Genomic DNA, 26,854 nt, shown 5'->3' with positions numbered 1-26,854 from the left:
GTTATATATACCCTGCGAAAATTCATCATTACATGGTTTACTATGCAAAAAGAATGTATACTACCTTTTTTTGGATTTTTTTGACGTGAAAAAACAAAGATTTGTTATTGTTTCATCAACTGTTTCAATTTGCAACAACCAAAACTGTACAATCAATGTAAAATTTAACTTTAAATTGAAGGTCTAACAATGTTATGAGTAACATGTAGGCCTAACGATGTTACTAACTGCAATAAAGAAATATCAAATGTCTGTTTTCATTGAGAACATAATTAGTCTTGGTAATGTAGTGCAAAGTATTGTTCAAAACACGAGTGAAAGTTGGCATATACATATTCTGGACCATATTTTCTACTACAGTGTTAGCCAAACGGGAGTGCCGATGGAGACAAGGTCAAGTCCCTTCAAACGCACGCATCCCCACAGGTCTCCATCGGCACTCCCGTTTTGCTAACACTTACTTTAGCTTCCTTCAAAATAAATCTCGCACTTCAAACTATACTGTCTTAAGTATTTCATGAATCACTTTCTACTCTTGTTATGAAATATACTATTTCAAACACAATGACAATCTCAACTTAGTAGCACCTTGCACTTACCTAAGACCACAAATGAACAGTATATAAAACTCCTTCATCTAAGCATTAACACTTGTGCAATTAAACCTATATGTACAAAACACACACTTTTGATACATGTATAGTAACAGTACTGTCAGTCGGATGACGTTCCTAATAATGTTTCACTCTTTGGTTCACGTCACACAGTTAATTCACTCAATTTGTCCCACGTCACGTGACTCTGACGTCACAAGTCACACGGCAATGTCACACACGTGACTTCGCCTGTCTCGGGGCAGCTATAAGTAGGAGTGCCCGTGAGCGTGAGCGGGCGAGGCCGACTGGGAGGCGGGAAGCTACAGGTAACGTCAGGACTTGTCGGTGTGGCTGAACGAGTAGTGAGAGGTGATGACAGAGTTGTGACGTCGATAAGAGGAGCTGTTGACGTGAACCAGTGTGACGTCACTGTACTGGGTCTCCTGACGCAAACAACACACCAAGTAGCGGTTGAAGTACTTGCGAAAAGCCTTGCTGACGAAGTACAACGCAATGGGGTTGATGCAGGAGTTGATGTAGCTGAGACAGAACCCGACGATTCTGAAGGCGTGCCAGAAGTCATCGTAGTCGTCGTGTGAGTTTGGATAGAAGTGAAACCACAACATGAAGATGTGATAGGGAAGGAAGCAGACGATGAAGATCATGACGAAGGCCAACACCATCTTCGCCACTTTCTTCCTAGCTTGGACCTGATTGCTTTGACCTTTCCCGTGCTCCCCTGGAAGGGTTCGTGTGCTAAGCACTAAGTGTCGAGCCATCAGTATGTAGAAAGCAGCGATTACCCAGAGCGGTATGGCGTAATAAGCTAGGAATTTGAATAGCACAATACCTTTTTCGTAGGTTGTGCCAAACTCTTTTGGAAACGGAGAACAATATTCAATGGTGTGATTATCTTCGATCACAGCAGACTGGACGTTGGAGAATATCGCAGCTGGGAGTGCGAGAATGAGCGAAACCATCCAAATAGCCAAAGCTGTAACTATCGTTAGAGGTTTAGTGGAGATGTGTCTTCTGATGGGATTTACAATAGCACAGTATCTCTCTGCACTCAGAGCAGTCAGGGTGAAGACAGAGACTCCGATGGACACGTCCTTGGTAGCTTCTGATAGCTTGCAGATAAGAGCACCCCAAGGCCAGGACTCTAGAGTGTAGAGGATGGAGGTGAACGGCACACAGCTGACGATCACCAGGAGGTCGCCCAGGGCTAGACTCATGATGTACGTGTTGGGGATGTTGCGCATTCGCTTGTGTCGAGCGAAGATGAAGACCAGAGTGCCGTTGCCCAAGACTCCGACGATGAAGATGGCAGCGAACACCACAGGAACTATGTAGGTCTCCGGTCTCTGAGAGTAGGGGATGTACCCATCCTCCTCCGTGAAGTTGGCAAACACCTCTACATTCTCGACATCTTCACCCATCTTCCTGCAACAAAATGTCAAATTATGATCTGCATAGACAGCTTAGTTGGATTACTTAAAAATAAGCCGATTACAGTTTGATTAATAATTGATTAATTGTTGCCTGCTATGCTGGAATAATATAATGTTGCACGAAAAATTTATATTTCGAACAATAAAAAAAAGTACGATGAAGATTATTTTGAAAAATAAATGTAATAGTAATGGCTTAAATTACTGTTATTATTATTCTTACCAATGAGATGGGAAAGTCACTTATGTGCGTATTTTAGCCAAAATATGGACAAACGATGAGTGTAGAATGGTGTGAGATGATCTGTGTAGCATTTTTGCTGACTAAGATCAGCTGTTTCATTAGCCAGGACCACTTATTGACAGCTTAATAATTGAGGTGACCTGGGTCCAGTTTCGAACCATTAAAAAGCTACACACTTTTCTCAGGATTGAACCAGCTACCTAATTGAATTTTTGTGTGTCACACTTTGAGGCAATTTAAAAAAAATACTGTATTAGCAATTATTGATGACTAACCACAGTAAATTTTTTACTTGAAGGCTACCCTTTGTTCTTCTGCCAGTTGGCAAAATACGACAGCTGCAAAGTAACAGTGTAAAATCAAAAGTAAACAATTAATGATAACAATAATTGTTAATTAATCATTAATTTCGATTAAACTATCAATATTATTAAAGTAAATAAGTGTGTAAATTTAAGGTAAAATTATTGACGAAAGGATTGTTTTGATTAGGTAAACCTTGAAATCGTAGACTTTTGATTAGGAAACCCTCTAAACAAACACATTAATCAAAACCGATTAATATTAACCTGGAGATCAAAGCAAAGTTCCCCTTTGATATTGGAGGCTTCGTTGTTATATGCCCCGATTTGTAACTTAACAGTTTCCTTAATATAAACAAAATAATTATTACTTATCCTACTCACTGTATTAAAAACCTAGATATAAATAAAGGAACGTGTTAATGCACACAAACTACATAACTGTTATCAGTTAATAATGTTTAGATAAAATTATAAAGCAGAGAGGAAAGTTAATTACTTAACTTATAAACGGAGATCATTCAAGGGGGTCCTCCTTTTGAAATTACTATACATTGTCCTACTAATAACTCTCAATGTATTTAAAAACACATAATCCAATTAACATTTTCTGCATTCATTTTATCAATTACAATGCTCATATTCCAAAGTGTGTTACAACAACACAAACAGAGCTCTTTATTATACAATCAATATAAATACATGACAGTTTATTTGTTATGAAATATTTGCTGGTAGGCCTGTTATAAATCCAACAATAAATAATGTATCCAGTCCATTGTTTGGTAGACAATGACACCAGTAGTGTGACATTTTGAACAATGAAACATAATTACCACTGCATTCACATGTCAGGACTACCTTAAAGTCTTTTTGTTTAAAAAAAAAACTTTTATTTCTATAAGCCAATAACACTTTGCACTACTCTACGATGTTTTAGCCGTTTTAAAAACGTCAATTGGAGACTGAAAGCTACTTATTGCTGTCCAGGGCCGCTGTTCGCTGTTTTACTTAAAACATTAACTACACAAACAGTATCCATGCATAGGCTTGTTTTATTGGCCGTTGCCTATCAACTATTTCGTATTGTTTTGCTAAATCATCTAATTATTTCTTCACACAACCTTAAGTTGTTGTTGTGTTGACTGTGTGCATTTATTGTGGTGAATAGTGATGATAGGGTATAGGTATGGTGAAAAATAGCGTGTGGACCACAAAATATGGAGCCGGCAAAACCTTATTTTCGGCCCAAGGTACGAAATATACTATTTGTCACTAGGAATCACAATAAAGGCCAACTGTTTTCTCTAGAGGGTGTATATCAAGTCCCGTATGGTTTTAATATTTTCCAAACGACAACAGATAAATCAATAAGATTTGGTTCATCACCTCACCTAAAAATCTACTTTTTAAAGGAACTCACCACAAACGCGATAAACCCGTCAAGCATCTGATATCTTTTTAATTTATATAATCGAAGACTTAAACTCTCCAACAATAGACCAATTAGTCCAATGAGTCCGTCTAGTAATTTGAAGAAGCCAACAAAGAATTATTATTGATGTAGCAAATCCAATATTATGTTATCCATTGTTATAAGCTGCTTTGTTGGCCGAAATAAACATTTCACTGTACAATTAACTAATTAAGTAACTTTATGGTCAATCACTTAGTTTTGAAGCTATTACTAAAACTAGCAACTATATCAAATACGTGAGCTTTGTAAACTCACTTAATTTAAATAATAAAAAGAACCTAACTTTATTAATTTGACTTAGTACATTCGGTTGTTAAAATGCAGTATAAAAATCTATACTTGAATAATATATTCTAAAATTTATTGAAGTGTAATTAATATACGTATAAATGAATGAACAATAATTTATGGAATTTTCTTAGGTTGTTTTATGGTCAAATGTAATCTAACTCTCAATGTTGAGTTGTTGAATAAAAAGACGAATATATAAGGGATGGATCAAAATGATTATAATAAGTTATGTATACTATAATACACAAGTCACACAGCTTTAATTTAATTTTATTTTGAACGTTTTATGCATACTGGATACTTGTTTATTGTTGAATTCATGAAATAATTTATTCTAAAGGGTTAGAATAAAACTGTTATTTTAACAGAATTTGTGATTTTAATTAAATGAGTCGGTGAATTGTTCGGTAGCGTCACGGACTTCGGGCCCAAGGCAGCGATGTCGTGGGCTCGGATCCTGGTCACTGCCACGACATTATATCCGTACACTTCACCCTTGTACCACAGACAATGGCATTTTATATTGTCTGTGCTTGTACACTGTACGTACTGTACCATTTCACTCCTTGATTTACTAGATTTAATCTACGCACAGACACGTAGCCTTTGTCGACGATAAATGCAAGTTTAAAAGAGGCCGCCAACCACTTTTTCAAAATAAATAAGAAATAAAGAGAAAAGGAAATTAAAAATACTCTTGTGTTCAATCTACGTAAAAGCTTTAGAAGATTTAAATGTTTAAGCTGTGGTTTCAATTTAAAAACAAAATAATTTATTTTTACAAAATTCCAAAGTAATTCGTCATAAATGGCATTCAATCGTAAAACGTAACCAATGAAATTTAAAACGCTTCCCTGACATTAATTTAATAAACCTAAACTCATGGTCCGTGTTAAGAATAGTAGATAATATTATTTACATTAGGTAGCGTCCGCAGGCCGATGTAATTTAATACCCACTATTACAGTAATATCGTTTGGATATCAACTTTTGTTATAAAAATATACTGCACTAAAAAAAAAATACTATTATTTTTTACATAATAGCACTACATAACAGCAGTGGAAAGTGGGATTTTGAAAAACACTTCATTTTCAAACGATATTTTTTACTCCACTACTGAATAAAAAATAATTGGAATACCAACTTTTTTATTATTTTATTTTTTAGCGAATTTCTTATATAGGGAATAAGTTATTATTAAATTAAGATTTTTTAAAACTAGGCCTGCTATTTATAATGTACGGATTGAAATTAATTATTTGTGTAGCATTGGTTGTAAGATATAGTTGAAAAACAACTATAACCTGCAAGATACGGTTGGAAAATTGCTAATTTTCCCTTATTGGAAATTGTATTCAACACAGTCAAGATGTTGTTTTTTGTTTGTGCTTTGACTATTTAGGATGAAAATCATGAATTACTTCCGCTCTTCTTTTTAATGACAACGTTACAGGCAGTTGTTGAAACTGAAGTAATCATTTTTTAAAAGCTTCCCGAAGATTTTTCAGTTGTTAGTGAAAGATTTTCCAGCGCTAACAATTTTAACACCGTTATCAAAATTTTCATAATAACGATGTTATCAGCTTAAAACATTGTCAACTTTATGTAAAGACATCTTTGTTTTCGTAGGTGACAAACGAAACAACGAAACAGCTGATCTCAAATTAGGGTAATGAAACATTGTTTTTTTCCACACTATGTTTTTAGCTGTTTTCCATACGTTAATTGGTGGTTGAAAGTTACGTTTTGCTGGGCCATGCCAGCTGTCATCGTTATTTGGGGACCGAGCAGGGTTTTACATCCCTAGGGCCGCAAAAACAGCTGCCCGCTTACTTTCTCAAAACATGAATGCATATTAAATACACAATCCATAGCATTGCAATAGAATAGTATTTCAGTTCTCGATCGTTTTAAGTTCTCTACTTCGTCTCGAACTTGTGTCGAGTCGGCAAAACCTCATTTTCGGCCCTAGGTGCGAAATGTACTATTGAAAATGTTATTACTTTTCGTTACTTGTTGCAAATATTACTGCAACTAAGATAAACATAACATTTTAGTTGTTTCTCCGCTAAATCCAAAGACATCCGGTTTCATTAATTTCAAGATTTATAATATCCTTTCATTATTCAAATTCACTGTCGATTATTTTAAAAATTTTTTTAAGACAATTTCCAAATTGTTAAAGATGTATACTGTACTTCTAACGCAAACATAGATTAATTTAACGAATTGGTAGTTGTTGTTGACCTAGATGAGAATGTTGTATGAAAATAAACGATATGCCGATTGTAATAAACGAAACTGTTTACTTAAAATATTTTCATAAGTCTACACATAAATCTTTTTAGTAAAAAGTAAAATCAAATCTACGTTCAAAATATGTAACCCTGAAATAACAAACTTAGTTCACATCCGTTGCCACCATCTTGCAGGTGTTCGTATTTTGCAATATCGCATTTTCCCTCTTCCACTAGCTTCACCTCCTTATTCAAATTTGAAATAGCAATTTTCTCTATAATAAGTGGTATGTTAAACCGTAAATCATCATAGGTAAAAATATGATAAATAATTCTACAAGAGTTTATTAAAATTAGTAGTAACCGTTTTTGACAATACCGTTAGAAAGTCTAATATCAATTGAGCCGTTATATCAATTAATTGTCCTAATAATCTGAGGTTCCTAATTAATTGGGTTAGTTTGAGTGATGATCATGTCTTTCTGATCTTTCTGTAAACCTATTACTTTCAGGTTCTAGAGACCAAATGTAAGGTACCAAAATAATGTAAAACTATAGCACTTATTGTTGATAAAATATAAAAAAAAGTTATGAATTATATGTGAAATTTCCTTAAAAACACTGTAGATTTGAAATCTGGGCATATAACAAGGAATGCCCCAATATCAAAGGATAGGTTTACTTTCATCTCCATGTTCAGATGTCATTGTCTTGATGAATGTAATAAACAAGTTTGTTTTAAGGCTTTCTACTGATACACGTAGTCCACGAATTCAACATGCACTAGATCAAATACTCTTTTGATCCATACTATAACTCCTAAAAACATAAGTCAAAATGAAATATAATAATAATATAATATACAGGGTGACAAAAAAGTCTGGAAACGGCTTAATATCTTTTTAACTAAATCCGTTAGAAAAGTCAAACTTTTCACATCAACTTACATGTATAAAAACTACTTTTTCCAAGCATTTTCATGTTTTTACCTCCACCAGGGGACGACCCATGAGGAGTAGGTACATAATCTTTAATGTAAGCATAGGTTGATATGCACATCATTTTTAAGGCCTGGTCAAGTGGAGTTCATTGCCGGAAACCGCATCTCAAAAAGTTCATTCGTTACAAAATGGCGGCATTTCAAAGTTCTTGTGGAATATACCTTTACAGGCCTTAATATTGGTAAATACTCGTATTAAACATTATCTTGAGAGCAGAAACTGTATTTTAAAGTCAACTAGCCCATATACTAAGTTTATTCAATCTTCAAAACAAATTTAACCGGGTTTCAGATTTCCCGGATAATTTTGACTATGAGTATTTACCATTACTAAGGCCTGTGCAGGTATATTCCGCAAGAACTTTGAAATGCCGCCATTTTGTAACGAATGAACCTTTTTTGACGCGGTTTCCGGCAATGAACTCCACTACACCAGACCTTTAAAATGATGTGCATATCAACCTATGCTTACTTTAAAGATTATGTACCTGCTCCTCATGGGCCGTCCCCTGGTGAAGGTAAAAAAATGGTAATACTTGCAAAAAGTAGTTTTCATGCATATAAGTTGATGTGAAAGGTTTGAATTTTCTAACGAATTTAGTTAAAAAGATATCAAGCCGTTTCCAGACTTTTTTGTCACCCTGTATATATATATATATATATTATTGAACATTAGTTTTGAATGCTAGAAGTGAACAAAGAGTATATTATTGTATATATGCTGTATTGCAAAGCCCGTTTTCGCTTTATTTTTTTTGTTTTACGTCCCGACGAAACACCACTTTTATTTTCATGGTAAATAAAAAAATAAAGTGGTTTGTCATCGATCATGATGCATTGAATTTGCAATCAAGTTAATTTATATGTTTAGTTACAAAAAGTACTTCTGCTGAATTTCCCTTGTTAAATAATTCATTCATTTAAATGAATCTAAATTTAGGAAAAAATGTTCATGTCGAATAACCTCTTTCGAAAGATTTGGACACGAGTCACATATAGAGGACCTACTGTAAACCTTAAGGTAGGTCGTATATCACATTTAAAACGTGCATTTAAGTGTGCATTTGTAGCACACTTGTAGCACAGACTGAAAAGAACATCTCAAAACTCTAGTTAAAATGTTTGGTTTGACAAATTTGCATTTGGACTAGACCGATGTTATAAAAAAAACTGTAAAAGCCTATTTTGTATTCCTCAGTTGTCATGGCTGATTTTATATCAAATATAAAGAATAACTCTTAAGTATAAATCCTTGTAAAAAGTTATATATAATATTCTTTATGTATAATGTTAAAATGTATTATAATGTACAATGTATAATGTCTATGTATAATGTTCTTTACTCACGGTTTCAACTCACTGTGGTCGTTTCATGTACGTGTTAATACGTTTTATTGCTAGTTACAACAATAGGGTAACATGTTTCACAAGTTTAGACCGCATTCAGTCATAAATTCTCATTTTATTTTGGTGTAACAATGGTATCAAGGACTAAACTTGAAATAAATTTCGAGCAGTTTAACATTGTAAGTTAAGGTCCACTTTCCATTTAATCATGTAGGATTTTACATTTACATCATTTCTTTATTTAAAGGGTTTTATCGTTGGAAATCCTGAAACTGTGTTATTTTAAGTTCACACAACCCAAAGTTTAAATAAGTTTTTGTTTCAAGCATGATGACAAAGAATACAATTGTGTATCACATTGAATAAGTGTTAAAACACTGGATGTGTTTCCTTTTAGCAAATGTTATCGTAGCTCGAGAGCTTTATGATTGTCAGAAGTCTTGATAACACAGTTACTTTTGAGTCATGATTAGCTTAGCACTCCCTTCTAATCATACAAACTTTCTACTTACCAAATCAAAAATCTACTTGGATCATTTTTTTTTTAACCAGACCAAAACATAAACGACCTTCAAAAGCTCTTGACATTAAAGAAAAGTAGTGATTGAGAAGGTTGAAGACTAAATCTACTTTGTGTGCAAGATTGCTCTGGTTACTAAGAGGCTTGTTGCTCTCTATTCTCCTAAGCCACTCGACCTTCTTATTTTATAGAAACTCAAAGTTGAAACAGTGCCAACGTTTCGAAGATGCCTTAAACTAACTTTGAATACAAAATAGTATATTTCATCGCTAGGCCGTAAAGTCCTCTCTGCACTCAAGCTTAAGTTACGTTTGAGGCGAAGCCAAGGTCGGAAAATGAGCGAGGGATGAAAATACACCTTTTGCCCACGTGATGAACTATATTTTTCGTCATGCTGCATTATTAATTAACAAACTAAGTTATGAGACTCCCTATCAGCAGATTTTAACTCCCTATGGACTAAAGGGCTTTTTACTACCTAGGAGGTAAATTTTATAATTTACACCCACAATGCACGTTTAATAAACGGCTATTTTTTCTGCGGTATGAAAAAATCGATTTTGTAATTTAAATATATTTAAATATATTTAAAAATGTCTCAAGTTAGTGAGTTAATATACAACGGTTTTACACGTGTAAACTCTTATTGAGTTGTGTTTGTGGGTGGAATTCGTCCCATGTTAGCAATGAAATTATTTTCTTGCTACTATAAATTTATTCTAAATTTAAATCAGTAAAACAAGGTGTATTCTTTGAATTAATTTAATTTACAAATATGTATATTATTAATACAGTAAGGGGTTTCACTGAAACTTCGCTTATTCGTTTACTACCTAATCACTTCCTGCTTCAATCAATGGTCAATCCTAGAACTTTAATCAGTAACACACATGGTATATTTTTTCACCGTTAATCTATCAATTAGTTAAAGGTGTAAGTAATATTACAAAATATCAAATAATTTATGAAGGCTAGAGATTTTAAACAAAATTATATTAGGCCTAGAATTTTTTAAACGAAATAAGCTTATATCTGAAATTTTGCTAATGTATATGATTTCTTATCCACAAAACACGACTTAGACTATGATGACAATTATTATTTTACTTGTTTGTTTAGCTTATCCCTATAAAAATACCAACATCAAAGCAAAACTTGTGGGGTGGAGGATTTTCACTCTTCTAGGAGTTGCATATTGTTTTTTTTGTCGTTTAATTATAAATAAAACAAAGTTTATAAAATTAAAAGTGTTGTTATGTACTTAATTAATTGATGTAACTATTTTATTGAAAAATATGTTAATATCGAAGGAGAACGCCAATCAAAAACTCAAGATAAATTTTTTTGACGAATATTTTTATCGATTGTATACATATTTATATTTATTTTGTATATATATATTTTATCGAGTTCCTAAAGCTGCATTATTCAAAAATTGACATTAGGCTCACTTTGTAGTTGTGTTTTAATAATATTGTTAGAGGGCCTATTAGTTTTCTAGTAAAATTACTTGTTTTACTGCTTTTTCAACTGTTTTTAGTAAAGCGTTGAAATCAACGTAGTAAATATGAAAATTCCATTTTTTTCGTCAACAAGCAAAAACTCAAAATATTTACTAGTTTTAATTTCCCATATAGGGAATAAGCTATTACCATAGTAAGACCATGGTAAGACCTGGACCCGGGACCAATTTACTTTTTTTACGTCCCCAGAGGCCAAAATTTAGTATTTTAGTGGAAATCCAGCCAGGTAAATGGAAATTCGCTTAGTCTGCAGATTTGCTGCGGCGGGGGTATTTTAAATTAAAACCAGTGCTTTACCTAATGATTTTTTATGATTCGCCTTGTTGTACTATTCTTATAAGGGCTTGTATAGTATATTTTGTGGCTATGATAAATAATTAAATACAGCTGTGTATTAATCATCTTAAACTCATTTTAATCCACAATTAATCTCATTTGAATGAAATGTTACCGGACAAAATTATTTAAATCTAGTTGAAGATTAAACTCTTAGATTATAATATCTAGTAATTAAAATTACTTAGAAGAAATAATAGCTTCAAGTGTACAGCAGTTTGGATTATTTTTCAAGCTGAATAAATGTTGAAATTACTCTCTAAGTAATTAACTTTTTCCTCAACGGTGTAGAATATAATTGGATTTTTATAATTTTTTAAATTGAACGTTTCCTTGTATTTTATTTTGGCTTGCACTTTCTTTATTAGTACTGAATTTGTTAATTTCACTATTGTTTACGAAATAACGTCAGAAATAAATTACTTTGCAGTCCATTTAAATTTTAACCGAAGAAATATGGTCTTGACGGCTGGATAATAAACCTTCCATAGTTTTCATACATAATTACATAATTTTAATGGATTTCTAAGAAAATATAAAATCTAGAGGATGCTTAGATGTTTACAAAACTTTATACGGTGTTATATGGCTGAAAAGGATATTTAGTTTAATAAATACTAGACTTGAACTGGTAGGTTATATACTTTAAAATTACGTATTATGAGAATTTATTTATTGTATTTTACCCAGTAAAATAACCAACAGTTCTATTTATCCGTGTAAATTTTACAAATCCTAAAATAATTTAAAAATACTAATTGACAGCATACGGGAAGTAAGAGAATTGCAGTCAGTTATAAATGCTTATTGAGGGATACACAATCAACTACTATATACTATATTTAATTTCTTCAAACTTTAGAATAACTGTAGTGTTACAAATCTTCTAGTTCACAATTTACTAGTCCAACTCGATGGGGCGGACCGACACCCTACGGAATACTCAGGTAATCAACGCCATATAGATTCCTTCTAACACGGGATTTGATGTTTGGTAATGGATACCAAATTTTCATTTGACTAAAGTGAAACTACAAAATGCAAAATGTGAACGTTTTAAGTTAAAAACAAATTAGAAATGACGTCATATTGTGTAGCAATAAACATTTTGTAAGTGTTATAAAAGTTTCTGAATATTTGATTTCGATTGTCAAGTAATTCCTTCAACTTTATATTTAACGAATTGAAAATTATAATGACGTTGATCATTTACACTCTCATTAGTTTCATACCTTATTTATTACTTATATTAATCCTACACCTATTTTATAACACCAAATTAGTCTTAGGAACTATTACCATTAATAGAAACTCCGACCTTTTTGAAGCACAAACTATCAAAACTAGATAAAATACGTGATATTTTAATTAGAAGTATTGAGTGTCAGTGTATCGTATACGAACGCACACGGCGGACTGAGAGTTAAGGTTAGTTTTGTTTTGGGGAGGAAATTCACCCCCAACCACCAACGCAGTCCCATCCACCCACCAGATTTCTCACGACTTAATCATTGCCATTTTAGTTGATTTAACTTTGTTATTCTTAAGCTATTTTAAGGTATTTTCAAGTCATTTATTTTAGGCTGCAAACTTCATTAAACATTTTGAAGCAAAAATAAAAATATACTCGTACTTTTTGTTGCTTATTGATTAAGCAATACAATAATTTAGGTAATGTTATTGTTAATCCGGTTTGTTAAAAGTGTCAAGTTGTGTTTTCAGACCCTGAATATAGTCTGAGAGTTTATTAAATTTCCTATGAACCCAAGATATAAAATACTTTTTCAATGCACTTAACAACTCATAAAAAGCCATTACTTGTTTTAATAACTTTAAAATTCGGGTGACAAATTGTCTGTTTTATAAATTACAATTTAGGCCTAATATTATTTTTTCACCTGATTCAGAGAGAATTCTGCAAAGTGTATGTACAATGTATCGTTGAACGATCATTTTCAATTTACGTCAATCTTTGTCGTGTTACAATAAACGATGATTTATGTTTGTGTAGTTTAACAATGAAAATGGTTTAAAGTTTTGTTAAATGAATTGGAGATTTTCGAACATAAACCCTTTGAAACTTAAAACATACACTTTGCTTTGTCAAATCAGGCATCTTCTTAACTTCACATTTTCTCTCATAGAGTAAGCTGACTCATAAATTCAACAAGTTTGAAATTACATAACATTTTATGTAACCTAAAATGGTTGGAGAGTGTTATTTTGCAAAGGGGTAACCCCCTTTTTATAATTACCCATTGAATACATTTTTGTATTCAAGGACAATGTTTATCAAGTATTAAGTTTTAACATAACCTTTTAGTTACTGTGTTATGAACGTCATTTTATTCCAAATTAACTTAAGCTGAAACATAGACAAATATACCGACAACAATGCTGCGGTTAGCATAAGTTCTGGCGTCCACCCCTAGGAGTGCCGTGTAGTTACGTAGCGCGTGTGCCTCAACTACACGGCGATCCAAGCACAGGACCCCAGAACCGCAGTGCTAACCGCAGCACTGCTGTCGGTCTTTATTTAGTTATATTTTTGTCTATGGTTAAGGACACCATTAAATTACTGTTTGGTATAAAAAAATCATATTGACTCTATTTTACAAACGGCTTTAAAAGTTATTTCAAACCCCCTGAATATCCAGACACTGGTGTCAGTTTCGGTCTTTAACTAGATGTGCAAACAATTTCCTTCAAGGTTTTTATGTTCGTTAAACTACGACTGTCTTCTAAAGTATACTACTGTGAAAATACAGTTTATTAGTTGAAATCACGATTAATGGTAATTTTCTTGTGCAGCGTTGCACTTAGCAATCTTATTTATGGAATTGCTAGCCTTAATTCAATCTCATCTTGAGAATCCTCTCGCAATGCTATTAGCAAATTAAATATTCTTTTCTTGTTCGATTAAATAATTCACGATGAACATTTACGTATCAAAAGATTACTAAATGAAATGTTCTTCTATTAAATACATGAATTATGATGATATTTTATATTAAATAAAATATACAGGGTGTTGAAAAAGTCTTTACCTACGACCGTTTTTTAAAATAGCTGTTTCAGTACAGTTCTTAGAATTGAAAAGTATCTCATAATAACAGCATTGTTTACTGTCATAACAGCATAGTTTTACTCATAACAACAAGGGTAACGGACCAATGAGTTTCAAGGATTGAGAGAGGAGAAGTAAAATTGTAATGATTCGAAATTCAACTAATCAGCTGTTCAGGCCAATTTAATTGTTGATTGGTGCAATTAGTATTTGATACACTGCTTCGTTGCATCACTGTCAGTGGCAATTAGAGGTTATAAACAAAAACATAACCTCTCTTAGAAGTTATGAGTAGTGATTTTTAGTGATTAAAACACCGTCGTACGTAAAGTAGTGTACACAATATTTGGTTCAGTTTTTGGTCATCTATCAAATAAATAGAAAGTATTTAATTAAATAATTTGAAAGCCACACATTAACAATATAGAGTGTTTTCTTTTACCTTATAAGAAGGCGTACTCTCAAATGATTCAAAAATAATTACTCTGTTTTTCCTTTATGTTTTCCTTCGACAGAATAAATATACAGAACATAATATTGTTTTCTGTAAAAAGGTAGCCAATAATAAAAAAAATTGTTTCTTGAGGCGAAATCCATCAGCCGATATAAAAAAATAATGCATAATATTGTTCAATGTTTCATCATAATTCTTATAAGAAGAGGTCTCAAAATGTTTTAGGCCTTATGTAAAGATTTTAGTTTGCAAATTTATTTTTATCATAAAAATTACTTAGAAAAGTTTGTTTGACTTACGAGGCTATCTGAAAATATGTGTTTTTATTTGACAAAGTGTTTTAACTTCAACTAATAAGCTTGTTAAACATGATAAAATGTGTCATCCTAAAAATACTGTAGTACATGTTATGGGTATTTTTTAGAAGAGAGTCGCCTCTTTTTAAAATCTGAAATAACCACAGTTTAGGTTAGGTTATAGCTTTACTCACACGTATTATTTAATGTACAAAAATAATCACAAAAACTAAAAAATAACACCAAACCTAAACTGTGGATTTTCTACGGTTTAAATAGTGGTGGCCCACTTCTGAAAAAGAACCCATCTTTTGTGAACAGTTTTTTATTATAGAAAATAAAATAGATTGAGGATTATTCATCACAATAAAAGTTAAATCATTATCGATACACTTTCTTAATGCATTTAAATTGTATAATGTATTCTATATATTTGTGATCAAGAAAATAAGTATAGATGTCAGTCAGTAAATGGGTTAGTATATTTTTACTATTCAACGAATTTAAAATAAAAAATAAATAAATAAAAAAACTATAATGACACCGAGTCTAATGTTAGATAAAGCCTTACAGCTATACATGTATATTTAAGAAATTTTGACATTGAAGGGGCGGTGGCGTAAAGAGAGCAAAAATAGTTATATCAAATTGATTTTAACCCCTGTCAAACGCAGCAATTCTTAACCACATTTCCTGTCAACGGGTTACCTACATGCAACAAAGGTCGCAAATATTTTTGGCCTCCTTTGAAAATGCTTACGTATTACGTCGTTTTTAACGTATTACGTGTTTTATATTTGAGTAAAACAAACAAAAACGACTCATAGAATCCCTTTTTAGGGAGGAATTTACAACCTTAAATAGTTATTTGTGTAACTAGTGGTGAAAGTGGCACTTTGCTGCACACGAGAGCAATGTTTTTGCACGAGCCGCAGGCGAGTGCGGAATGATCTCGAGTGCAGCAAAGGCCTTTTTTACTCGTGTTACACATTATATTTTTCCTACAGTCACTATAAAGCATATAAATAATTAGTCTTTCAAACACTATACAACAGGTTAAGCTGGCAACACAAATGGTGCCCTAGAGAAAGTAGTACCCGCGGTCCGTATCACTCCGCTATTTTTCCTCGGCAAGAAATGTGCTCCGCGTTTTGAGAATATAGTTCCGTATGTTTTTGTAATTTGAATTGGTTTCCGCGCCTAAAATATAGTTTTAAAAGTATTTTCTTGTTTATTAAGATCGTAGGAATGTGTTTAAAATGTTTAAAAGAAAAGTCCAGAAAGTTCAGAAATACCGAAAAGACAACATAAACTATAAACACGAAATGACAGGTTAAATCGTAGTTTTAATAGTCAATCAGCTGCTCATAGTATTATTATCTTTAAGTGTTGCCAACCTATTTCCAAGCGTACACGGATTACGTGCATAATAGAACCACGCTGTTTTGTGTTGTTTCGTTGGAATCCTGATGTGCGGCAAAGTATAAACCGTACGACAAAGTATAAACCGTACGGTAAAGTATAAATATGCAGCAATTAGCAACTTTCTGTACTATAAACAGTACAAGGAAGCCAACTTTGTCGGGTGACTGTAGGAAAATATATTTTATTATAAACATCAGAGAAGATTGCAAACACATTATTGAAACTAAAGAAACAAGTCAAAAAATAAATTAAAGAACGCGTTAAGGTAAAATTTTCTCCCTTCCCTATAATCTATAATTGAATAACCATAACTGTCCGTAAATAGTTTCGCAATACACTTGGTTGTTACTAAATACAAACTTATAAGTTATTCAATTACCAATACCGAAACCTATAATCTTCCAAGAAATAAATTTTTACGAAAAAATTCGTGCCAGATTAAGGAGCAGCCATTTTGTGAAACATCTTATCGCAGAATAACAAAGGAATCTCAGATATGACTGACAATCACGGTAAACTTGCATGACTAGAAGAATTAGGAATGAGGTAGGAGTATTGTGGGATGAGGAAAAAATACCTTCATGACAATATTGTTCAATTTTGTATTTTTATTTGTACACAATTTTACAACTCTGTGCTATATTAATACATTTCAGTAATAAGGTATAACGTCGGATAATACTTAGACGTCTAAAAATTAATCAATATTACTTTACAATATAAAAATTGGTTCCAATCTCTAAAACTAAAATCTACTAAACCTAAAGTACAGTGGAACTTCGATAAGAAGAACCTCGATAACAATTCACCCTTGATTGTAAGTGTTATTTTCAAATACCCTAGAATTTGTTTTACCCCTAATCACGTGTTATTACAAACCTCAATAAGAAGTCAACCTTGATAACAAGTCTTTTAATCCCCATGTGAGTCTTGTTATCAAGGTTCCATACAAGGCAAACACTTGATTCCAGAATCACATGTTTGCAAAGTAAAGTCACTAGTACTATGAACTGTTTTACTACTGTTGGCTTTGGACACACGTTTATTTGACCTAAAGTAAATCGCAGGCGTTAAATGTTTGTTACCTTCAGCTTAAAATACATAAGAGGTATTGTAATCGATATGAGCTATGGGTAAATGTTAATAAAGCCATAATTTGTTTTATTTTATTCCATAAATTACTGTGTAAATGTACAATAATTATTAGCGTTTATCATTTATCAAATGCATAAAACAAGTTTTTGAATAATGATTAATATGTATGGCCTTTTACTGCATAATACAACAGATTAGTAAACAAAGGTATATACCGGGTGTCCAAAACCACCCGTACACCCCTTTCAAAACGATGGAAACCTTTTCTTACAAACAAAAAATAATACAGAACTAGCTAAATTGGGCACGGTCTACCAAATGGTGATAATTTCAAATCCAAAACCACACCGGAAGTGGCTTTTTCAGACCGGAAGTTGACTTTTTTAAATGTAAACTACCAATTTTGATTACAGAATCGGATTCTACGTTGGAAAATACTTAACTTATGTCTAAAACATTTTATGAAAACACTTGTTTTCTACCTCTAATCCCCCATTAAAGTCAATAATTTTTGGTCATTCATCTGTCAAAATTACTAGAAACAATAATAGAGCAAAACAAATAACAAAGATTACATAAAGACATATGATGAATAGAATCAGCTGTTTATTGATAACACCTTAGCAATTAAGTAACAGCTGGTCTACACATTGGTAAGTTTATTTTTTAAATAATTTATTTTTACATTTGACCCCTTAAATGTAAAAACAAATATACCGAACAACAAATATAACCGACTGGTGAGTCGGTGGCTCAGTCGGTAGCGTCGCGGACTTCGGGCCCAAGGCAGCGATGTCGTGGGTTCGGATCCTGGTCACTGCCGATAACATTTTATCAGTACAGTTCACCTTTGTACTGTACCGGCTCACTCCTTGCTTTGCTGTTAACGATCCACGCACGGGCGCTTAGTCTATGTGGACGGGCAAATGCAAGGTTAAAAGAGGCCGCCAACCTCTTTTTTTTTAAAAAAAAAAGATTTATTTTTAAAATTAAATATAATTAAGCAATGTGTAGACCAATGTAGCTGTTACTCAATTGCTAAGGTGTTTACAATGAACAGCTGATTCTATTCATCATATGTCTTACGTAATCTTTGTTATTTGTTTTTATCTATTATTGTTAAGAGTAACTTTGACAGATGAATGACCAAAAATTATTGATTTTAATGGGGGATTAGAGGTAGAAAAAAAGTTTTCTTCAAAAAATGTTTTAGACAAAATCTAAGTATTTTTCAACGTAGAATCCGATTCTGTAATCAAAATTGGTAGTTTACATTTAAAAAAGTCAACTTCCGGTCTGAAAAAGCCACTTCCGGTGTGATTTTGGATTTGAAATTATCTCCATTTGGTAGACCGTGCCCAATATAGCTAGTTCTCTATTATTTTTTTGTTTATAAGAAATAGTTTCCATCGTTTTGAAAGGGGTGTACGGGTGGTTTTGGACACCCGGTATGTCCAAGCAAACTGAATGCTATGAAAAACATTAATATGAACTTTTAACAGTTTAACCATTAAAATTAAAATAGCTAATCCTTAGATAAAGCCCCCATTTGAGTTCATAAAATAAACCCTTATGTTAATGCTAAAACAACCGACCATCGTAAAGGTCCGTACCTTTTCTTATCAGTGCTGACGAGGGGAGGTTCTATTATTCCACTATCCTGAGCGTATGCATATTACACACGTTTAAACCCACCTGATAAGTTGTTTGAAATATTATAAATTTTAACCATCAAAATGATATAGCCAGCGTTAAAAAGATCAAAATGTTAAATGGACTCAAGCATTTGTATAGTCTGTAGAGACCACTGAAAATATATATCTTTGGTTCTAGCTTTTCACTTACTCATTTTTAAATTAATTTAAACTATTTTTATAAATACCATAATAATACCTAAACAATTCACAACTTTTGTAAATTTCCGTTTAAGTTTTCCAGAAGGAAAAAAACTCAAGTATATTCTCGCAACCACAATAATTTTCATGAGATTTTCCCAAAACACTACAATCACAGTAAATAAATTAAAACCTGTTATCTGAAAAATTATATTTAGATCAGTGACAGGAAAGCAATAGCAATACAATAAATTAGGTCCTAACTAGTAAACCCTAACATAAAACAACCAACCGATACCCATTAGAAGGGGAAATTTCATTGCATTTAAACGGATTTATATTATACTTGTAATTAAGGAAAATAAAGGCTCTTATTTGGTCAAACATTCAAAACTTGCTTGAACAGTAACATAATTTTACGAACACAATGATGCTTATAGAGAAAATATAAGATAACAAATAACTGTGAATGTTTTATATTTTGAGAAATGCTTGTGAGTAAACTGTGACAAAACGTATAATTTATTCAACAGTTTGTTAGGCATTCTATTTCAGATTTGACAACTTTACATTGATGTGTTTGTTACAAGGAAAGTTCTGTGTCTTGGAACTTGAATTACTTTTCAATCAAATAAGTTGACAAACTTGTGTTTAATATTTCATTCCTGAAGCAGAGTTTTAAATTATTTCCTTTACAATAGATAACACAAATCTTTATTACTCTTTATTAATAACATACTCGAATAAACAAGTTCGCGAACCAGCATGATCGGACTATGGGAATGGGGGTTTATGGGGGGTTTTATGATGTAAATATTGGCTTTTCCCATTTTCGACCCTAAATACATAAAATTTAGCATCTTCTTTCCAGACAATTTGTTAGAGTTACAAAAATAAATAATTATATTGTTATAATTATAAGTAAAAAAAATAAATAATTATATTGGTGCGTTATTATGCGCCTAATGGCAATGGAGATAATTTTAAAGCCTTTTAAATTTTAAATTCCCATGTTATTCTTATGGAGAAAATTGTAAACTCTTGTAGCTTACTTGTTTATGAGCATACTTTTATCAAATTTGGAAAATGCATTCATTTCATACTAAACTATTAACTTAAAAAAAATACCTTTTTACCCTCCCTGTTGCAGCAAAATTTAAGTACACGTTAAAAAAACTAATGCTATTTAAATAGGAAATAAATGTGATATTTTTAAGGAGACATTTTAGTGTAAATCCAATCAGGCAAATAGAAATTCGCTTAGTCTGCAGGTATTCTGCGGCGGGGGTATTATATTTTCATATACACTAGCATAGTTAGGGTTCTTTGACAAATTGCCACTTAATTTACCTTGGACAATGAGAAGTGGATTCAATATTTATTAGACACGTTCAGAGTTGAAAATAAACAGCTTTCTTCCAATATTGATCAGCTGGTTTATTCAACTAATTTTAACCTTTATAGCTGTTGAAATATAATGCTATGACGTAAGAGTGTAATATCCCCTAGGTGCAGAGAGGTAAACACTTATAATGAAGGCATTGTTGTAGTCAGCTGATTGCCTGTGTAATGAAGACATCTTTCTTGCAGCAGTCTTTTGTCTTCGAAAAGTAGAGATTCATCTGCTGCAGTATAATACGCTTATTCATATTGATACCAGTCCAGTAAAAGTAGATTATGTTCTGAACTGTATGTAATAATAAGGATAAACACAAACTCTAGCTCCATGATATTTTGACAACTGTAAATAACTATTGTTGTATTAAACAACACTCATAAACATTTTTCGTCACTGTTTGGATCTCTATAATGCTCAAACTACACGTAGAATCATAGTAATATAATTGACTAGTAAAATGTGGAAAACAATATGTATCGTCCAAAGAACGGTCATTCAACATAATGCAGTATAAAACATGTCTAGCTGATGAAACATGTACTATCAAATGTTAAAAATCATTCCTTACAAGTACTGTCTATCCTTATTTGCAATTTCATTTAAATCTTGTTCCCGATCAATGCATCAAATAGACACTCCATTACTGTCTAAAACGACAACGTTTCAGTAACTAATTGTGAAAGGCCACCCTAGATTAATTATTGTGGATAACGAATTATCTGATATTGATTCGAAAAGTTGAAAAATAGAAGAAATAAAAATATGCTTGACTTCAACAATTAATTAATAATTTGATTATGTCATAACCATTATGTATCACTATCTTTGAGGCAACCGAATATATGATACTAGCTGTACCCGCGGGCTTTGCCCCGTTTAACTTTATAAGTGAGCTCGTTCGCATGGCTCAATCACGTCCTGGTTGAAGTTTGTTCGCTACGCTCACTCACTTTTAGGTTAGAGCTCGTTCGCTGCGCTCACTTGCCTTCAGGTTAGCTCGTTCGCTACGGCAACTCGCCTCCAGGTTGAAGTCCGTTCGCTACGCTCACACACCTTTTGGTTGCAAATTAGCTGTTGTCATAAATGTAAAAGAAATAATAGTACTGCACCCTGTTGGTAATCCTTGTAACTTTAATTCTATTGAACATCATAGAACAGAACCAACTTGTTTAATTGAAACAGCTATTAAATTCATTAATTCCATTTAAATATGAGTACTCATAAGGTTAACATGGGAAACTCCAGAGCCACTGGGGCAGAGCCCGAGAGTCCGATCAGAATAAAAACAGCTTAGTTTTCCTATTTAATGCCTAAAGAATCAGTGTACCAAATTTCAGCCTCCTAGGGAAGTAAGAGAATTAGTGATGAGTGAGTGAGTCAGTCAGTGAAGGCTTTGCCTATATATGTATATAGATTAGTGACAATATATACCCAAATGTACGTAATGATTTTTGGAACACTGTATTAAGCTTTTTGAGGCTTTACAATGAATAACTGTATCAATCACGTAATTTAAATTAATTCATTGCCACAATAAGGATGTTGAACGATTAGTAGTTTTCTTCGAATATATTACACAGATCTATCTAATCCTTAATCCACCAAAGTAGAAATTTATTAAATTCAAACTTCACTATAAACACAAAATTAATTCATAGACCACCATGTTGTTTCAAATGATTGCAATGCTTCTAAACTCTCTAACAATTCAGAATTAAAAAAAACGTAGCTGCCGTTAAAACTAAATAAATTGAAACATTATTATAAAAGCCGTGGGTTTACAATAAACAATTTTCTTCCAATATTGATCAGCTGTTGTCTTAAAATAATTTTAAACCTTTACAGCTTTTTAAATATAATGTATGACGTAAGATGTGTTATCCCCTAGGTGCTACAACAAAGGTTAACACTTATAATGAAGGCATATTATTAGGTGGACAACGTTTTTCCAGGATATAAGTTCTCAAATACCAAAGAGGGCATTTCTATTAAGAGACAAGCTGGTATCCACAGGATGTGTGAATGTGAAACCTTCTTATTTATTGTTGAAGTAAATTATCACCATTGAAATATTCCTTCTTACAAAGGTGATTCCATATATCTATCCATACAGGGTAGTTAAAAGTAACTTTCACCTCACTTAAACTTTTTATCCATTTGAGATGTTTGGAATCAGTTTGCGGCAACCTTCTTAAATACGGAGGCCTACAGCCAATATATGTTTTTTGATAAAATACCAGTTATATATGAGTTTTCAACCTACAATGGTTAATTTTGAACATTTTGCTCTTAGACCCCTAAATGTGTAGGGGGGTTAGCTCAAAACTGTTTAATGGTAACTATAGTCGAGCTTGTTATCATTTTACAGTTCTTGATGAAACTAAGTGATTGGCTTAAAGAAATTGAAATTCAGACAACTATTAACAAAATGGCAACTGAAAATTACTTTCAACAACCCGCCTTAAAAAGCATTGTATTTGTAAAAGCAATGTGGTCTTTAAAACAATTATTATTAGCCTACTTTATTCACTTTTAATTTGTATGAAGGCAACATTTTTTTTCTTCATATGCTAATAACATATGCGTGGTTAGTAACAGTGCCTGGAAAATCTTTATCTCCCAATAATTAATTGCTGTCCGTTTTAGGGTGAATAATTTTAGGGCCCATTTTGTTATTAGTGGGCCGATTTTTATTTTTCGAGTCGATTGTTTATTTTCATCAAGACCTGTAAAATGATACCAAACTCGACTATACTTCCCTTTTGAAAGTTTTGAGTTAACCCCTACCCCCACTACCCCTAAGAGCAAGGTTTTCAAAATTAACCATCATCATTTTAACTTTTCTACCCAGAAAATAGAGTATTAACAATTCATTATAGTGTTATTTATTAAGTTATAAACTACATAACTCAGCATAAAAAATAGAGTGCCCACACTTCTTTACACAGTTCACTATTGTGATATTTCTACAGGTCAAAGATAAATTATAATATCGTTACTTTTATTTTATTGATTTAAAAAACCCACGGTATAAACATCATTATTGTCAATATTACAATCTTTTCGCCCTTCATATTTAAGAAGGTTGCCGCAAACCGATTTCAAATATCTCAAAACGTTAAAGAGTTAAGGAGAGATGGAAGTTATTTTTCAACCCTGTGTATACATGCGTTCTCCAAGTGTGTCTGTATAAGCTACGTATGTGTAAGATGAGACATCACTTGGTTCTCGCTTTGTACGTAAACGCGTTATGTGTGTCGCTTTACATACGACGAGCTTACCAGCTTATTTAGTTTCACTCGACACTTCCTTATGTTGTGACATTTGTACAATATAAAATTCACTTTTTGATACAAGGAGGCATTGCAGGACATGTTATATTTGACAGAGACTCATAAAATGTAGGAATGGCGAGTTCAAATTGTTAGAAGACATTGTCGAAACCATATTATATTATAATTTATCGACTATCAATATCCACCTATGTGCTACTTAAACCCAAATATGAGTGAAGGATGAGTGAAGAATAGAGTGTGTAGCTTTGTTACTGACTAAGATCAGCTGTTTTATTAGCCAGGATCATCATTTAAAGCCAAATAATCAGGAGCAGCTGGGTCCATTTTCGAACCTTCAAAAAGCCACTGATTAATCATTAAACTTTAACCATAAGCAGTTACTATTTATATGTTACTTGAACGTATAATTATGTGACTCTCATTTGCTGTATATAACGAATCTCATATTTTGATAGAACCAAAGTAAAGAGAGTTTTTAATGTGTAGTTTTTGGGAAAAATATTTTGTTATTTTACTTTACATCAATATTTTTTTCAATTATTCATTGAGTCTAATTTTCAAAATCCTGTACTGTTACACATCTTTAGTTTATTGTAGTCCTAGTTTATGTTTTATTAATCGACAGCATTATAACGTTTATGTATTAAAATCGATGAGTTACTTATTTAAAAAATTTAGCAAAAATTTTAGATCAGAACGAATAAACAAATCATTTTATTAGTTCAATTATAAACTATCTTGCAATTACTGAAATGTTCCATTAGCACTTTACCCCTATCTCTCTCACTCACATACACCAGATGAGACTTAGCTTGTAAGATATATTGTCTGTCTTGTCCAATTATAGTTGCATCTACCTTGCCTTGCTTTGAGCCCAATTAATGTAGCCATTTCATATGTATTTTGGTATGTAAGAATACTTATTCTTAAGCTGTGACGAATGAAACCTTTATAATCTGTAAGGTATATCATATATCAGCCTCTTATGAACAATTGTGAATACCTTTATATACACGAACCAGTACTCATACCTTTATACCTAAACAATAGAGTATTAACAATTCATTATAGTGTTAGTTATTAATTTAACTGAAATAACAACAACTTAACTCAGCATAAAAAATAAAGTAATTACACTTCTTTACACAGTTTAACATTGTGATATTTATATGGGTTTTAGAAAAATAATAATATTGTTATCAAAATTTTATTGGTTTAAAACATATAGGTTATAGAAGTGTAAACACCAATATTACATTATTTTGCACATCCAATTAAGACACATCAAATAATTGTTGATTGAAAACAATACGCTATGACAATCAGCGTCACACTAGGAGGTAATGTTTAATCCTCCTAGGTGTCACATAATATGTGATTTATATATACAGATTAATTAGATTTTATATACATAACGTTCTACGCCCTTTAACCATAACTACGATACATATATTATAGACGAGCGGAATACCCGTGCTTCACGACGGAAACATTCAAATTGGTTGAAGTTTTAAATTAATTAGTGTTTAAGTGCCAAAAACATTCAGTCAATAATTCAGCCACAACCTGTTTTGCTCCAAATTATGACATTAAAACAGCTATTATAATGTCTCACCCGGTCCATACAGTGTGTATACTCAAGGTGGTTGTCCATAACCCCAGACTGCATAAAGGTTCAGGTAGTAGCTGCACTCCATTGCAGCACCATAACTGGTGTTTCTTCTTTCCACTTTAAGGCCTCGAGGTATATTTGAACGTAATGAATGGTACCTATCGCCACCGAACTTTCCTCTTCATAGTCTATTTTTGTATTATATGCCATTGCTGATAGATTTTCACCATCCATTGAATCCGTCACTTTCGTGGGAGCCTAAGATAATCTGTAAACAATTCCCGATATTATTGCTTTGTAATTTATTTAGCAGATTGGTGCAGCACAAAGCCATAGTACGTCACTCTGGCCAGGAGAGTATTTTAGACTCTTACTAAATTTCCAAACTCACCGTTAAACTGATGGATAGAGACTTTGTAGCTCTGGAAGAGCCCTGGTGATGAAATATACTATTAATGTTAATGTTCTGTTCGTGTTTGGCTACTTCTCTCTGTCAACAGGGTCCGAATTTGAAGTGGCCTTTTGTTATCATTAACATTGATGGGTTTGGAAAAAATGGAAATAACATTAACTTTTTATTTCTAACGCGCTGTAATGTTGATGAAAGTAATCAATACGTTTTAATTTATATCTATAACTTTTAACTAACAATGTCATGGTGTTATAAAGGTTTTCCAAGGAATTGGGAATCTTGCAAAACAAATTTACTGATTAGTTGAGTACAACACGATCAGTGACTAAAGATTCGGCTGTGGCTGTCATAGTTTTGGTTTTCCACGTCACATTATATGTATTGGAAAGATGTTTTTGTCCTAGGACGCTAGGCACAAGCCTGGGATTGTTTTTCACATTACTTAAGGCTAGACCTAGGGGTTGCGGCATTATCACTTTGATAAAATCTATGATTTAGATAAATTCCATGATAACATTTTTGGATGATTTGGCGGGATTTTAAACCTCTTGGACCGAAGTCCCGCGCTCGAACCAGTAGAACAGCTCGCTCCCCCATTGAAAAAATGTAATTATATAACAATGATATTGGAATTTT

At 32.5% G+C, this 26,854-nt stretch overlaps 1 protein-coding gene across 1 annotated transcript; it reads right to left on the bottom strand.

The window, feature by feature from the left end:
• Window positions 1-331: 331 nt before the first annotated feature.
• Window positions 332-12,731, bottom strand: LOC128990145 (neuropeptide CCHamide-2 receptor-like). Its single transcript, XM_054412409.1, has 2 exons — window positions 12,627-12,731; window positions 332-2,039 (listed from the first exon to the last, which is right to left on the bottom strand). The coding sequence occupies exon 2, from the start codon at window positions 2,033-2,035 to the stop codon at window positions 929-931; it is 1,107 nt and encodes a 368-aa protein (XP_054268384.1). The 5' UTR covers window positions 2,036-2,039; window positions 12,627-12,731; the 3' UTR covers window positions 332-928.
• Between the last annotated feature and the right edge of the window lie 14,123 nt (window positions 12,732-26,854).

The sequence above is a fragment of the Macrosteles quadrilineatus genome, unplaced genomic scaffold (genome assembly GCF_028750875.1).
Source record: "Macrosteles quadrilineatus isolate MER2022 unplaced genomic scaffold, UCM_ALF_1.0 Scaffold_3__2_contigs__length_128488019, whole genome shotgun sequence".
Lineage (NCBI taxonomy): Eukaryota > Metazoa > Arthropoda > Insecta > Hemiptera > Cicadellidae > Macrosteles > Macrosteles quadrilineatus.
Note: the sequence above shows the minus strand (reverse complement) of the source record. Positions and strands in the feature narration are given on the sequence as shown.

Coding starts and splice junctions, on each gene's coding strand:
- LOC128990145 (XM_054412409.1), bottom strand. CDS start 2,035: ATGGGTGAAGATGTCGAGAATGTAGAGGTGTTTGCCAACTTCACGGAG.